The 17,564-nt window shown below is 37.5% G+C and overlaps 1 protein-coding gene across 3 annotated transcripts in view; it reads left to right on the forward strand.

The window, feature by feature from the left end:
- slc26a7 (solute carrier family 26 (anion exchanger), member 7) overlaps positions 1 to 16,815 on the forward strand; it is a 42,604-nt gene extending 25,789 nt beyond the window's left edge. For 2 of the 3 annotated variants that reach the window (XM_002934422.4, XM_012965223.3), the window contains exons 13-19: positions 101 to 167; positions 8,798 to 8,920; positions 11,293 to 11,341; positions 11,681 to 11,787; positions 13,109 to 13,163; positions 14,058 to 14,158; positions 14,869 to 16,815. In XM_002934422.4, the coding sequence (XP_002934468.3) occupies positions 101 to 167; positions 8,798 to 8,920; positions 11,293 to 11,341; positions 11,681 to 11,787; positions 13,109 to 13,163; positions 14,058 to 14,158; positions 14,869 to 14,913 (547 nt within the window). In that variant the 3' untranslated portion in view covers positions 14,914 to 16,815. The remainder of the gene's footprint in view (positions 1 to 100; positions 168 to 8,797; positions 8,921 to 11,292; positions 11,342 to 11,680; positions 11,788 to 13,108; positions 13,164 to 14,057; positions 14,159 to 14,868) is intronic. The other variant, XM_012965222.2, reaches the window with a different exon arrangement.
- The last annotated feature ends 749 nt before the right edge of the window (positions 16,816 to 17,564 follow it).

Genomic DNA, 17,564 nt, shown 5'->3' on the forward strand with positions numbered 1-17,564 from the left:
GCAGACATGACCTGATATATATATATATAAATAAGTAATTACAATGCATGGTAAAAATAATTATTAAAGATATTTCTTCAATTCTTCCCATTTATTATAGAGCAAAGACACTGCATTTGGTTCACTGGGATGCAGAGTACAACAAAATGCTGGAAGGTTTAAATTCTGTAAGTAGAGTATACCTTTTCAATAAACTAATAATCAGTGTTTGTCTGGACCCATAAAAATACATGTTAACCATTATTGCTAAACCAGTGATCCCGCTGCTGAGTAATGTATTCATCAGGAGTGATGTTCATATGGCAATTACTATCCAAATGGCAGCAACCAGATTATTTTATGGTCCTTTTGATAACAGTCACCTGGCAGTGTCACTATTTTTACAATCTATATACGGCGGTATTTGTGCTGCTAACTATTTTTCTTATTGTCTACTTTATCATCTACTTTATTGCCAATTTATTGCCCAGTTATTTTAATCTCGGTAACCATGTTCGACATTTCATAAATGATGGCAAGCAAAAGCGGTTTCTAGATCTTTGTGTTTTGAATATGTAAAGTTGTTTTTAACAGGTATAGGATCCATTATCCAGAATGCTCGGGACCCGGGGTTTTCTAGATTTCTGTAATTTGGATGACCAGACCTTATTCTGCTAAAATCATTTAAACATTAAATAAACCCAATAGGCTTGTTTTGCTTGTTGTGTTTCTCTGTAACACAAGTAGGATAGTAAGTGTTGGTGCTCCATGCTCTTATATAAGGTTATTACTAGTATTAGTGTGCGTTCCCATCCTTGAGGGGGATGTTATGATCCTCACGTCTGTTTTCAGTTTTATTTTTCAACTATACTCTCTCGATGGGTGCAGTGGGTTGTTATGAAGTTGTTATGTGAAGAACATTCCGCCTAAGGATACAGTATTTGTTAGTTATCCAAGTATTCAACACTTGCCTTCTATTTTTTTTTATGTTTGATTTATTGACTTTTTAAGTAAATTGGCCCTAAAAATGTTTTTGTAGACACAGATTCTTTAAATGAAAGGGAAACATTGGCACAAGAATTGCTTTAGGGTTGCCTGGAGTCTACAGTATGTTCATCAACTTATTTTCTATTGCATCTGTGGTTTCTCCACCTTGTTTGCTTATATCATTCAACATGCTATTATGGAAACTGTTACTATTTGCCAGCAAGATCTGCCATTTGAGCTGAACTGTATGCGGTGAACATCATGGAGAACTCTCAGAGCTTTGGTATCTGCTACTGTTGCCCTTGCTAGTATTGAGGTGCAACTTACCATGGTTATACTGTGGCATGCCTATGAGCTTCAGTTTTTAATGGAGCTGTGCCTATTTACAGGCACAAACCTATTCGCTTCTCTACAGGGTGCTACAGCTTAGGGGCTTATAACTGAATTCATTTTGCATGTTGGATTTTCAGCAGGAAGCCAGTGTCTTTTTTTACCCCGGAGAAAAAAAATAGTTTTGCAGTTTGAAAAGTTTGATGAACATTGAGTAAATTAAAATTCGAAAATAAACAGAAAAAAACCTCCAAGTTGTTGCTTAAATTTGATCTATCGTCATCCAGCTGTATATAAAAATATGTAAAGATCAACCAGCCCAGTGCCTGGCAGTTGTTGCATAGAGATTGCTGCATTGTGTAATATTTCTCCTTTGGAGCAATCATTTTTTTAAAAAAATGTCTGTGCAGTCGTTACAAACACCTTAGAGCAGGGGTCCCCAACCTTTTATACACAGGAGCCATATTCAATTAGAAAAAGTGTTGGGGAGCAACACAAGCATGAAAAAAGTTCCTGAGATACCAAATAATAGTTATGATTGCTCTATGTGGACTGGTAGGCTACAGGAGGCTCTGTTTGGTGGTACACCTGATTTTTATGCAACCAAACCTTGTGTTAGAGGCAAATATTAGCAGAGGTCCAAAGGAGAAGACCTATTCTTGCTTTTGCCCCTTTTCAGTTATATAGAAGTTTATTTTTTTGTGGTAGTAGTCTCGTTTTTCTAGGGGTTTTTGCTAGGGGTGTGCCATTGAGAGGTTTTCATTATAGAACATTGTGCTCTGTTCTTTTATTAGGGGAATGGGTGTATTGATAGTTATTAGAGAATAGAATATTAGAGTTCTTGGTAGAATAAAAAAACGTTTCGCGCAAGTTTTAACACTACGAAAAAATCGCAACTTTTTGCGCAAGTTTTAACGCTACGAAAAAATCGCAACTTTCGGAATGGCTACGAAAAACTGGCGTTTTTTCGCAAAAATCGTATTGGTAACGAAAAAGTTGCGATAATTTTCCGAAAAAATCGCAAAATACCGATCATTACGAAAAAAACGCAATCGGACGCATTCGGCCCGTTCGTGGGTTAGTAAATGTGCCCCATAGACTACCTATTCATCTAGTCAAATACTCACCAAACTGCTCCTTATATTCTTCTGACGTTCTACTCTCCACTTCCCTCATTAGCTGCTTAAACGTGTATTCCACTCACTAGATTGTAGATGCCATGGGCAAGGGGGCCCACGCAGGAAACACTGTGGCAGTTAAAATACCCTTTGAAAACAATTTGGTTCTAGATTTTGACATTTTAAATTTGGTCGCAAATTTGCTGAGTTGCTTTGGGTTTAAAGATTGTCAGCTGCTTGCAAACTTTGGATAAGCAATTTGAAAACCATCCATTTGTGACTGTTATGTTTATTCTTGGATTCACAGGTTATTAACCTGTTTATGATCTGTTTAAATTAATGTATGAATTCGCTCTCAGACGTATGCAGGATGACCTGTTTGTGCATCAGAGTTTTGCTTGTCGCATGATTTACTCAATAACAAGGAGCTCGGAGGTTATGGAGCATCACTGGCCAACAGTGCCCCCTATAGGGGCCTCAGAGTAATGTGCAGCGTTCAAAAGCATGAGTCCTGTTTAGACAGTTCAGTTCACCATTGTCCATTAGTTATTGTCCATTAATAGGGTCAAACAATTACATTCCATTGCCTTAATTGTCCATAAGGCAAAAAAAACTTTAAACAAGTAAAAGAATGGTAACAAGCATGTTTAAATTAAACTAAAATTATTTCTGTTTGATAACAAGGTACGTCTTTACTCACTCATTAGACCAAGGAGAAGTAACGTCTACCCCCCACTGTTGTTTTCAATTCTTCTTCATTGCAATAAAAGGAAAATAGATTAGTGATGTCATCAAAAGAAGCAGGTATAACTGTTACATTTATTAAGGCCTTTTGGGGACAATGTACCTAATTTTCAGTATCCAGTATCCAGTATCCAGTAAGTTTCTCTGTTAAAGTGAAGATTATTTTGGTCACCCCTTACCTGCTCCAGCACACTTGTAGTTACAACCAGCCCAATGTTGGCTAACACTGACCTTAGTTGCAAATTATTAGGGGAATGTAATATAAGTCATTAATGGGGAAAAAATTGTGCACAAATAAGAATCCAAATTTGCATTTTGCAATGTAATATTGTTCATTAGACTGTTATTGCATTGCAAATAATTAATTGCATGCTTGAAGGTGGCGCGGTCTTTTGGAGCAAATATTTCATTAAGAAGTTTTACTACATACACTGCGCACTGTCGCAGATTTTCTTCCACTGTCGGAAGCAGTCGCTAAATGGTTCCACATTCGCAAAGCCCTTATTAAATTAGCGCAAAGTCACAGAGGCATAGATTTTGCATTGTTAATAATTTTTCTGCTACCGACTTTTATTATATTCCCCCTATGAATGCAGCAGTGATGTTTATTGAGTCTTTCACCTACCAGTCTGATTGTTATGCCCACAAACACCATAGCACAGGAGCAGCTCAAAAACTACACCAGTATGGGATCTGTTTCCAAATAATGGATCATATACCTGTACTGTATTTTTTTTACTTATATGTTTCTTTGTCACAACAAACATACTCATACTGTTTATATTGGGCAGACAGTATAGCTAACTGATTAGAATATATCTGTACATTCTTTTGAGTCTTCATAACTATCCCCCATACAACTAACGGGCTTATGCACTATGTTGGGGATAAGAATATTGTCGGCACAAGGTAAGATATGTTAGGCTGCAAATCTATCTAATGTGGACATGAAAATACCATGTATTTATTGAACATGCATTACAACATATGTTTCTCCTGGCTCTACCTAAGCTGAATCTGATCAGCTATTATCCTGGCTTTTGCTTTAAAAACCCAGTGGGTGAGGATATGTTATAGGATAAACCCATGTAAATGGGACTTTTCTAAGAGCCTTAAGGAATTTGTTCCCAGAATCCCCTTGACTTATTTGCATACCTATAAGACGGTCTGCTCAACCTTTTTAGCTTGTTCGTGAACATATGTTTCTATATGCACAAAGCTCTAAATTATAATATACAGTAGAACCCCCATTTTACATTTTTCAGGGGACTATGGAAAAAAGATGTAAAATCAGGGAAATGTCACACATAAATGTCAACGATTTAAAGAAAATAAGTACAGGAATAACTTTTTATTTGCAACACAGTTCCTTTACTGAATTATTTCACAGGTTTTAGCAGAAGTACTGAAACAACTTTTTACAGTACTGTAAAACATTTTGCATTTAATGCATGTGTTTGCTAAAAGTTTGAATATCACTATAAATTAATAAGATGTGGAAAAGAATACTGTATGGCACTGTATTGTTCCATCTAAAACAAAAATCTGTACTCTTTTAACAAAAATCTGTACTCTTTTAACAAAAATCCGCACCTTGTACAGCCGTTCCCCATACTTGTGCAACTCTCGCGGTATTTTGTAAGCTCCCGGATAGGCGCACATGCGCAGTATGAAATATGAGGCGATAGTGGTGACTCTGACCTTCCTAAGATGGCGCCTGTGATTGCAAGACATGGGGAAACTTTTAATTCCTAAAGTAAGCTGTATTTTCACCTTAAAACTAAGCGATTTGCTAGGGGCATGATAAAAAAAGTGTAAAATGCAGGAAATTCATATGTAAAATCTGGGAATAGAGCCCATAGGAATGCATTAAAATTGGTGGGACCCCAAAAAAACAGTGTAAAAAGCGGGAAAACGTAAAATCCGGGGACGTAAATTCGGGGTTCTACTGTAAGTGCTTATATTGCTTATAAAGCTTTCAGACAGTCTCTATAGCAATTCAAATGTTAAATTTTTTAAGAGCAATGACTGTCAGTAAATATACTATTATTTATGCAACCCCATGCAACTATGATACCAAACTGTATCTGGGCCTGGGGGCTCAGGCCATCATGGTCCTTGAAATCGTTAAATGTTTTATATATTGACCTTAAACAGGAGATGAAACCTTACACGACATGTATCCTGTGTACAGATGGGCAATGGCTTCATGTCATGAGATTAGCGGAGGGTGAAATGTATTCACACATTGTCTTAATCCTTGTAAAAAGAATAACAAAATCAGGGACTTTTCCTAAATTATGAAAATTATAAAATTATAAAAATTCAACTGGCAACTTGCAGAAGGAATACACCTGCTTTCTGATTACTATGACGTGTTGTCTATTCAGTTTGATTAGTCAGTAGTCACTTGGCTCTTTTTATATACCCCCAGTAAACAGTGTTGCATTGCTCACTTTTCTTTTGTGTTTCTCTGTAACACGAGTGGCTAGTAAACATCGTTGGAGCTCCATGCACAGCACCTATTAGTTTCACAGCTGTTATTTGCACAGCACATATGGGTGCTCTACAGCCACACTGCTTATGTGAGTAGGTTATATAGTAGTGTTATTACTTGGGGTTGTGTGAAGAACATCCCACCTAAGGGTACAGCAATCGTTAGTTATACAAGTATTCAGACACTTGCCTTCTATTTTTTTATGTTTGATTTATTGACTTTTTAAGTAAATTGGCCCTAAAAATGCTTTTGTAGACACAGAGTCTTTAAATGAAAGGGAAACATTAGCACAAGAATTGCTTTAGGGTTGCCTGGAGTCTACACTATGTTCATCATCTTATTTTCTATTGCATCTGTGGTTTCTCCACCTTGTTTGCTTATATCATTCAACATGCTATTATGGAAACTGTTACTATTTGCCAGCAAGATCTGCCATTTGAGCAGCACTGTATGCGATGAACTTCATGGAGAACTCTCAGAGCTTTGGTATCTGCTACTGTTGCCCTTGCTAGTATTGAGGTGCAGCTTACTATGGTTATTCTGTGGCATGTCTATGAGCTTCAGTTTTTAATGGAGCTGTGCCTATTTACAGACACAAACCTATTCGCTTCTCTACAGGGTGCTATAGCTTAGTGGCTTGTAACTTATAAATGTTGGATTTTTAACAGGAAGCCTGTGTCTTTTTTACCCCGGAGAAGCAAATCGTTTTGCAGTTTGATGAACATTGAGTAAATTAAAATTAGAAAATAAACAGAAAAAAACCCCAAGTTGTTGCTTAAATATAACCTATCGTCATCCAACAGTGCATAAAAAGATGGAAAGATCAACCAGCCCAGTGCCTGGGAGTTGTTGCATAGAGATGACTGCATTGTGTAAATATTTCTCCTTTAACCTTGTTGTTTTGGAGCAAATATTTTTAAAAGAATTGTCTGAAACCTTAGAGCAGGGGTCCCCAACCTTTTATACACAGGAGCCATATTCCAATAGAAACTGTGTTGGGGAGCAACACAAGCTTGGATTTAAGTTCCTGGGATACTAACAATAGCTATGATTGCCCTATGTGGACTGGCAGGCTACAGAAGGCTCTGTTTGGCAGTACACCTAATTTTTCCCCCTTACCCGACCACTTTGCCTACCATGGTGTGCCATTGAAAGGATACTGCTCATGAAGGTTTTCATTATAGATCATTGGGCTGTATGCTATTATTAGGGGTATGGCCATATTGATAGGTATTAGACTATATTAGATTGAAGACATAGACTTCAAATCTTTTTCATCTGGTCAAATACTCACCAAACTGTTCCTTATATTCTTCTGAGGTTCTACTCTCCACTTCCCTCATTAGCTGTTTATGTGTGTATTCCACTCACTATTGCGGATGCCATGTGCAAGGGGGCCATGCAGGAAGCACTGTGCCAGTTAAAATACCCTTTGAAAACAATTTGGTTCTTGATTTTGACATTTTAAGTTTGGTCGCAAATTTGCTGAGTTGCTTTGGGTTTAAAGATTGTCAGCTTTTTTTTCGAACTTTGGATAAGCAATTTGAAAACCATCCATTTGTGACTGTTATTTTTATTACAGTTTCTTGGATTCACAGGTTATTGTTTAACCTGTTTATGATCTGTTTAAATTAATGTATGAATTTGCTCTCACGTATGCAAAATTACCTATTTGCGCGTTTTTTCCTTGTCGCATGATTGGCTCGATAACAAGGAGCTTGGGGGTTATGGAGCATCACCGGCCAACGGTGCCCCCTATAGGGGCCTCAGATTAATGTACACCATTCAAAAACATGAGTTCAGTTTAGACAGTTCAGTTCACCATTGTCCATTAGTCATTAGGTCAAACAATTCCATTCCTATAATTGTCCATAAGGCAAGAAAAAAAAAGAAAAGAATGATAACAAGCATGTTTAAATTAAATTAAAATTATTTCTGTTTGATAACAAGGTGCAAAACTCACTGACTAGACCAAGGAGAAGTAACGTCTACCCCCTACTGTTGTTTTCAATTCTTCTTCATTGCAATAAAAGGAAAATAAATTAGTAATGTCATCAAAAGAAGCAGGTATAACTGTTATATAAATTAAGGCCTTTTGGGGACACGCTTGTGATTACAACCAGCCCAATGTTGGCTAACAGCCTATGATTAAGTACCATGTAGGTACGAAACACATTAGGCTTTGTAGCAACATGTGTTTGTTTAAATAAACTTTTTTTTGATTTTACCTAATTTTCTGAACTACTGCTGAATAATTTTTTCATCTATTTCCGGAGTGCCTGCCTTCTTACATCTTGGATATTTAAGTTGGCTAACAGTAACCTTGATTGCACATTATTGGGGAAAAGTCATAAATGGAAAAAAACGTGCACAAATAAGAATAAAATTTAGCATTTTGCAATTTGGAACTTTTTTTTTTTGAAGGTGGTGTTTGGAGCAAAATTAAAAACTATTTCTTTAAGAAGTTTTACTACATACACTGCGCACTGTTGCAAACAATAAAATTCCCAAACTTTTTTCCACTGTCCGAAGTGGTCGCTAAACAGTCGACAGAGGCATACATTTTTGCATGGTGTATAATTGTTCCGCTACCGACTTTTATTACATTCCCCCTATGAATGCAGCAGTGATGTTCATTGAGTCTTTCAGGTACCATTCTGTTTGTTATGCCCACATACACCACAGGGGCATCTCAAAAACTACACCAGTATGGGATCCATTATCCAGAAAGCTGTTATCTAGAAATCTCCAAATTATGGGAAGACCTTCTCCCATCTCCATATTAATCAAATAATTCAAAATTGGAAATCATATTTTCTTTTTCTCTGTAATAATAAAACAGTACCTTGTACTTGAACCCATCTATATACAGTATATAATCCTTATTGGAGGCAATCAATCCTTTTGGGTTTATTTAAAGTTTTAATGATTTCTTAGTAGAAAACCCCAGGTCCTGAGCATTCTGTATAAAGGGTCCTATACCTGTATTTGAATTTTTTGATGTAACTGCAGTTCTGATAGTAAAGGCATGCAAATGTACCAATTGTCCTTCCCCATATCCCTCTTCCCACTAACCTTGCTTCTTTTATTTTATCATTTCACGCCCCACCACCAACTCTTTATGATTTATTGTGTTTTACAGGGTTTTTTCCAGACTGTGAAAATAGTTTCTGTTGGTATGCCTTTATTCTTCCTCAATGCCAAAAAGTTTCAAGCTGATCTGCTGAAAATGAATGATAAACTCACAGGAAATTTTGTCCGTAAGGTAAGCTAATGCACATAACTACAGCCGGTATGCTCAGGATTCTGATCCTTCATTTAAATTACTGCTACTCTACGACATGCACTTTATGATTTGCTTTAGATATAACGTAAAGTCTTTTGGGCACGGCCCTCTTCAACACTTCTATTAGTTATTGGTTGCTTTTTTGTGTAATTGTGTATGTTAAGTCTATAAACCTATTTATAGTACAACGCTATGGAATTTGTTGGTTCTTTATAAATACACAATGATGATGATAATAATAATGATAATGAAGGGGAAACCTATATTTCTGTCAGAGATTTATTAATTCACATTTTGTAAGGATCAAACACTGAGCCACTTTACTTGAATTTTTACTTATTACAGTTAAAAGCTAAAGGGGAACTCCCCCCAAACAAACATAATATCAAGCAACTTTGCAATATACATCAGTTAAAAATATGCAGCCTTTTCATGATTTTTAATGTAATAATACGGTTTGGAACAGTTCCCTAAACCTGGCCCCTTGTTCTCCTGCTGATCTGGCTGACTACTTTGAGACTCTATGACTATGAAGATTTTCATTCATCCAGGTCATGGATGTATCAGTAGTCGCCTGTCCTCCCAATCCCACAATTCCCTGCACACATGATGGCAATAAGGAAAGGAACATCACAGTTCACTCCCTAAACTTATTTGAATATTACATCCTCCCAATCCCACAATTCCCTGCACACATGATGGCAATAAGGAAAGGAACATCACAGTTCACTCCCTAAACTATTTAAAAAATAGCCAAATATACAGTAGGTCAACCTGTGTTTGCAAAAGAGGGTGCCAACTATGACAGGGAAATCAACACCATATGATAGAGGTGAATCTTGTGGATATGTTGACTGCTCACAAGGGCTCTAAATGCCCTTTGGTAGATTTATCTGCCCCACAGAATGTTGTCACGCTACACAATGCAACAGCGCAAGATTTTGTAGGATCCTACAAAATCTGATTCCCCTTGCTGTAATGCAAACTAGATCAGATAAAGTTGGATGGAGTCCTGTTTTCATGCATCTACATCTGACAGTCACTGTATTTCAATGTGGAAAAAGTCTTTCCATTTCAATCAGACTTTATTTTGTCAGACGCGGCATGGCCTTCCTGTAATTCAGAACATTTTGGATAGCAGGTTTCCGAATAATGGATGCCATACTTGTATACGTGTATTCTGTTTTGTGGAACTACAGAAACTCAGCATGGGGAGGCATCTCTCCTCCTCCTTAGGATCAGCCCATTAGGCCTTGGAATAGGTAAACGATCTGTGTGTCTGATTTAGCAAACAATTTGCCATATATATATATATATAGCGGAAACTGCATTCCTTTCCTACGTTTAACTCTATAGACAGTGTACGCCTGCCCTGCTATACTGTAAATACTGTACATAGGCAAGCAATCAACATACATTTGCAATTTAAATGTTGGAAAAATATTTTACACTTAGTAGAAAAACAACTCTTTAAAGTGAATAATTAAACTGCCCCTGAAATGAAAACCTAGTTAACATTCTAATGCCTCGCATTGACGTTTAATAGGTTAAATAGGTGGACCCTTGCCCCTTGCTATGAGTTGCATTACTCAGCATTATAGAGATTTGGCATGATTTGTGCCATTCATTATCTGCAGAGATGTCACCAACCGACCAAAATTTATTGACTTTTGCTTCCGCACTTTTCTTACTACATAAGATTGCTTTTTTTCCCAGTATTTAAAATTGAAATATGCCATGGTAAAAGTAAATGAAACCTGTATGTAATGTAGTGCTTATTTTAGAAATTATTTATTTTAAGCTATTTAAATTAAAGGAAAGGCAAGACAACAAAAGTAAGATGAGAGGTGCCTCTGGCTAGGAGTTAGAGAGCTACAGGGGTACCTTCTCAAAGTATTTCACTTGTGCTATGGCATAAAGCAAGGCCACCCCAAACCTTTGCCCAACCGTTGTCCATTCTTTGTCCATGTTGTCCATATGGGCTGCATGGGTAAAAGTGATTCTAACAATGTGACAGATCTTTGGAACTGCTCTGGGTATGGCTTAGTAGTATACATTTCAATCATGGCTTCATTGTGATGGATGGAAATATAAGATGGTTCTAGAATAATTTTTTTATTCAACCTGAAAAGTAGAGAAGAATCAGTATGAAGGGGTAAAGGTCTGGCACTATAGTATGGCTTTTATGTCAAATAAAGACCCTGAATATGTTTGTCTTGCTACACTGGAATTTATATGTAGATCTGCAGTGGAGGAATCTTTGTAATCAGTATGAATCCCAGGTACAGCAAAATTCTTTTTTAAATCGATTTTGCATTGTTTAAATTGAATGCAAATTATTACTGTTTCAGCAGAAGACCGATTTGTTGCTGAGCCCTGTGTCCAATGGGGACAGTAATGGTAAGTTTCAGTTTTATTTATATATTTATTTATTTTTTAGTCTTGTTACGACTTCTATAATCAGAAGTTATTGGTTAAAACAGAAAAATCTACCCAAAACATGGATTTGCAATTATGGGGTCATTGCCAGAATTACAATGCAGTTAATGTAGGTGCCTGGTCACTAGCGAGGAAGGGGAAGCATAGACAATTCAGAACACATGGGCCCCTTTTTTCTGTCTTAAGTGCAGAGATTTGCTGCTTTGTTTTGCTTTTAAAGTAGAAATGATAACAATGATGCTGTATGTGGTGCTTGGCTTGGGTGGAAGGCACTGATACCAAATGTTTCTTGTTACTCAGGAGAAGCCCCCATTCTTCAACCTCAAAGATCCCAGAGCTACACTTTAATCCTGGACTGCAGTGGAATTACATGTTATGACTATACTGGAGTAACTATTCTCACACAGGTAATTGATAAGCTATTCATTTCCATTTTCAACTCCAAACCCAATTGTTGGGGGACAACATGACTTTGAAATAATCCCTCTTTAAATAAATGTCTTGTTAGAGAAGTGTTTTGGCTAGCATTCTTTGGGTGACCAGTGAGTGACTGGAGACGGGTTTTATTTCTGTTGTGGATGAAGGAGCACAAGTTGCCCATAAGCTTGTGGACATAAAAGAGCCCTAATGTATGGTAGATGCGGGGCTAGTAAGATGCCTATACCAACTGAAGCAAAGTGGTGCATATGATGGAAATTATACCCTCTGTGTCTGCCACCAGCTGTCGTTACTACTGCTGGTAAGATTGGAAGTAACATGCAAGTAGAAGAAGTAAAGTAGAAGAAGTGAAGTAGAAGAAGTAAACTAGAAGTGAAGTAGAAGAAGTAAAGTAGAAGAAGTAAAGTAGAAGAAGTAAAGTAGAAGAAGTAAAGTAGAAGAAATAAAGTAGAAGAGTAAAGTAGAAGAAGTAAACTAGAAGTGAAGTAGAAGAAGTAAAGTAGAAGAAATGAAGTAGAAGAAGTAAACTAGAAGTGAAGTAGAAGAAGTAAAGTAGAAGAAGTAAACTAGAAGAGTAAAGTAGAAGAGTAAAGTAGAAGAAGTGAAGTAGAAGAAGTAAAGCAGAAGTAGTAAAGTAGAAGAAGTAAACTAGAAGAGTAAAGTAGAAGAAGTAAACTAGAAGTGAAAGTAGAAGAAGTGAAGTAGAAGAAGTAAAGTAGAAGAGTAAAGTAGAAGAAGTAAACTAGAAGAGTAAAGTAGAAGAGTAAAGTAGAAGAAGTGAAGTAGAAGAAGTAAAGCAGAAGTAGTAAAGTAGAAGAAGTAAACTAGAAGAGTAAAGTAGAAGAGTAAAGTAGAAGAAGTAAACTAGAAGTGAAAGTAGAAGAAGTGAAGTAGAAGAAGTAAAGTAGAAGAGTAAAGTAGAAGAAGTAAACTAGAAGAGTAAAGTAGAAGAGTAAAGTAGAAGAAGTAAACTAGAAGTGAAAGTAGAAGAAGTGAAGTAGAAGAAGTAAACTAGAAGTGAAAGTAGAAGAAGTAAACTAGAAGTGAAAGTAGAAGAAGTGAAGTAGAAGAAGTAAATTAGAAGTGAAAGTAGAAGAAGTAAAGCAGAAGTAGTAAAGTAGAAGTAGGAGGCTTCATGGGTAAGTTTTAGTAAGTCTCTAGTAGGAGGTCAGGGGCCTAATGCATTGCTGCATTTTTTTTTGGCGATGAACAGAACACTTGTTAGTTTCAAGGGCTACTAGGAGGCTTTTATGTTTTACTTTTAATTTTTATATTTGCTCTTTTTTTCAGATTTGTTTGGAATTAAAAGGACAAGGGACAACAGTGCTGCTCACAGGCTGTAATGGTACAGTATGGAAAAGGGGCAAATTCGTGAAAAAAATTTTTTCTGAGAACAATGAGTTTAACTATGTAATGAGAACTGACAGTAGACTTAAGTGTATGTGTATGGGGGTGATTTACAATAAGCATGAATGAAGTAATAGTAAGGTGGCTTTAGAAGAGTGAGGAAGGAGACAAAAACATTTTTTCCGTTTAACAAGATGGTTTTCCACATTCATCCATTGCCTTTTCCTTTGGTTGAAAAGGAGCATTTTGTAACAAGTCACCTCTTTTATCAGTGCTCTGTAACAAGCTCTATGTTGCAAATGGTGTACGCAAAACACGGAAAGAAATCGCCAGCGCTCGGTCTAACCCATGCTGTAGCGTTGACCAGCTGCTAGAAACACTCTTGTGCCAGCGCTCTGTCTAACCCACATTCTGGAGTTGACCAGCTGCTAGAAACGATAAAAAGCCATTATTTATACACAAAAAGAAAGAAAGATTGCCAGCGCTTAGTTTGCCTTTAAAAATAATTTTTACAAAAAAATGAGGCGTTAGTACCACACTTTGGCCAAAATACGTAAGCTCACGTGCCACGTCAAGGCCCCTCATTGTACGTGAGTCCTACACTGTCTATTAACATTGAGTCTGTGATGAAATTAAAATAAAGTCCCCCAGCAAACAATGTGACTGAGTAGTAAGACCTATTGCACCTACCTTTAGCTCAAAGGCTCTAGTGAGAAAGCACATGAAAGTGATTCATTAGTTTAAAGGCTACATAGCAGCTAGAAGCAATATTTGGCTACAATTTGTACACAAAACACAGAAAGAAATCGCTGGTGTACAGTTGGGTAGAAGACTATTCCATCTTGAAAACCTTCATAGTCGTACTAACTGAAGCATAATTATTTTTTAACAGATTCATTGGTCAAAGCACTTCAGTACTGTGGACTTGAATCCAAAAGTCAGACTTTCCTGGACTCTGTGAATTCAGCACTTAGCTCTCTGCATGTGCAAACGGTAAGCTCTGTCAGGCTCTTATAGAGGATATAAAGCATGAAAGGAACAGTTCAGTGTAAAAATGAAACTGGGTAAAATGGACTGACTGCACAAAATAAAAAATATTTTCAATATATTTAGTTAGGCAAAAATGTAATCTTTAAAGGCAGATGTCTAACATCTACTCTATACTCTACTTCCTGCTTTCAGCTCTCTAAGCTGTTAGCAGTCAGTAACCAACTATATAACAAATATTTTTTATTTTGTGCAGTCTATCTATTTTACGTAGTTTCATTTTTACAGTGAACTGTTCCTTTAAGGTGGTAATACTTGGGGCAATTAAAGCTGACAACTCGGCCCCACCAGGCAGGCAGCTGCTTCTATTGGGCGCCAGAGCAGAGATTCAGCTTTAGGGCTCAAAAAAGCTGGTGGTTGAAGCCCCATACTAATCACCGACTGTGCTGGGGCTGTAAACTGAGCACCTGATCCACATTATATCTGCATTGAAATATTTCACCAAATCTTTCTTTCTTGCAAATACAAAGCGTTTCAATATATACAGTCTGCCGAAGGTAACAATATTTACCCCAGGAACCCATCGTTCATTTCACTGAATAGAGAAGGTGTCGCTATTAGTCAGAAGGTGTCGCTATTAGTCAGAAGGTGTTGCTATTAGTCACTTCCTATCACGTTATATTTTTTTTATTACATCTTTTGTTCCTTAATTTCAGAGCCAGACATCAACCCTTGAAGCCATCAATACAACAAGTGTCTAATAGCATCAAGTAATATCTGCACTGAATCATATCTGGATCACAAAGAAGGAGAACTCAGCCAATTGAGGTTCTTCCCCATGTTCACACGCTGGTCATAGGAGACTGTTGGTCTGATTGGTGCTAAGGGGATCTGCTGACCTCAGCATGGCTGTCTGAGCACATGGAGTAGCTGAAAGGACACATTGCAACACTGGACTGAACTCTTACAGATTCCTCTATTGATTCATCCAACTGAAGTGAAATTGTACCTAATGTTACAAGGCTTCTCACTGAGACATTTATACAGAACCTGGTATTTTCTAATGAATGGTACTTATTTCAGATAATACCCCATTCATTGCTTCCACCCACTGAGGATTCATATCAACCTCCTACTGAGGAATTCATCCCGTAACCCATCCATGGAAGTTTTAGATAATGCCTTTTCTTTGGATAATGAAGGATGGAGCGATCTATCTGATGGGAACAGACTGGAAAATGTTTGTGTAAAATAAATTCACAATTACCTGCACTTTTTAATAAGTAAAAACATGTGGTGCACCGCCAATGAAAAAAGGAAATTTCAAGACATAAACATGTTATTAAGAATTTTGGAGTTTTTAAATTTATTTGTTCTTACTAAGAAACCCTTATAATTAAAGGAGATGTAAACCCTCAAAACAAATGAAGGCAAATGTCACAGTCTGTGTAGCAGGAACCCTGACTCTGCTTCATTGATCACACTTTTTTGGTCCTGCCAGGATTGGTCTTCACTGATGCCCTTTTGGGGCCCTGGACATTTCTGCTGCGATCCAACAGAAAGCACTTCAAGACAGCAGAGTTAGACCCACGGCGCAGCACAGACAAGGGTTAAATTGTGGTCAGGGCAGGCAAGGAGTCAGGGCAGGCAGCGAACAGAGTAAGGAAACAGGCACGGAGTCAGTAACCAGAAGATCAAAACAGGAACAAGAGCCAGCTTGGGTAATGAAAGGGGGCCAGTGTGGTGGCACACTGATTTCACAATGCAACCCCTCCATCAAACACCTATGCGCCAAGATGTGCACCTCCAATTGCACAGCCCCAGGGACCAACTTGCCAAAGGCACGAAGAAACAACAGTCTGCCAGGGCGCCTGACAGTAACACTGCTCAGAGATCGTTTAAGCACTTTTGCAATTTACATTAATTTTTTTTTTTAGTTTTCAAGATATTAGCAGTTTTTCATCCGACTAGCCATTGTCGGAATAAGATTATATTAGTGAGCAGAATAAAGTCTTGTAAGTTGCTCTGCTTAGATCTGACCAGTTCTGGCAAAGCTCTGCTTAGACCATGTGGCTCATTTATCAGCAATAGGCAAATTTGCCAATGGACAGTGAATGCAACAATTTGATTGGTTTCCATGGGTTACTGCAATGCAAATTTGCCCAGTGTTGATAAATGACCCCTAATGAGTCTTCCATGATCAGGGACAAAGATTACTCTAGGTCTGGTAAGCAGTAAGAGTAAGGCTTAAGCCAGGGTATGCTCCCTGCTGATTGGTTGCTATGGGTTACTAAAACAGAGACAAACTTTGCACCTTTTGTTACATTAACCCTTATATTTTATATGTACTCACTATCCCTTTGGGAAAATAACTTTCTCCTGCTGACAGAATGTGTCCCGGCCCTATTTTGTGCAGCTCTTGCAAAGGAAGAAGCAGACTAAAGGGAACATGAGAAACACACTTCATCACACTTAAAATCATAATTAGAGCACAATTCTGACAAATTTGAAATGGACATTTGTTTGCTTATCAAATAAGACAGTACATTGACTATATTTTCTTATGATTATTTATTTCATAAATATATATTGTTTTTTGGCTATATTTAGTTATGTAAATTTTAAAAATAAAAGCAAAAACTAAATAAATAAAAGTGACCTTATGACAGAAATCATGTGATTGTGTATTGGGGCAAAATGCCTTCAGTTTCTATATTTTGAACCTTCCAACAGGGTGGTGGTGTTAACTCTAGAGCAGTGTTCCCCAACCAATGGCTTGTGAGCAACATGTTGCTCACCAAGCCCTTGGATGTTGCTCCCAGTGGCCTCAAAGCAGGTGCTCATTTTTGAATTTCTGGTTAGAGGGAAAGTTATGATTGCATAAAAAACAAGTATAATGCCAAACAGATCCTTCTGTAGGCTGCCAGTCCACATAGGGGCTATTAAGTAGCCAATTAAAGCTGTTATTCCTACCCTTAGAAAACTTTTTTTATGCTTGTGTTGCTCCCCAACACTTTTTCCATTTAAATGTAGCTCTCGGGTATAAAAGGTTGGGGATCCCTGCTCTAGAGTCTTATGAATTAGTTCCATTCTAGGCTGAGAGCTCTATCTCCCCATGTAAGGGTTCATCTATTGCCTCTCGCTTAGAAATGTTGGGAAGGAGAAGGTTTAATGGGGTTCTAGGGAAATCAGAGCACAGCCCAGTGCAGCCCCGTACATGTGATGAGACCCTGTGTGTTGGTTTTTATAGTATTGGAGGATGAAGGGTTCATTAGTGTTCCTACCTCTACCCTATAGATGTGGGGATATGTTAAAATGTAGGCTTGCTGAGATTTGCAGTGCAGCAACAGATGGAGATATATGTCTGTTAAATGGGGAATCGGGCATAACTAGAAGTTACTGGGCCACAGAA

Source organism: Xenopus tropicalis, chromosome 6 (genome assembly GCF_000004195.4).
Source record: "Xenopus tropicalis strain Nigerian chromosome 6, UCB_Xtro_10.0, whole genome shotgun sequence".
Lineage (NCBI taxonomy): Eukaryota > Metazoa > Chordata > Amphibia > Anura > Pipidae > Xenopus > Xenopus tropicalis.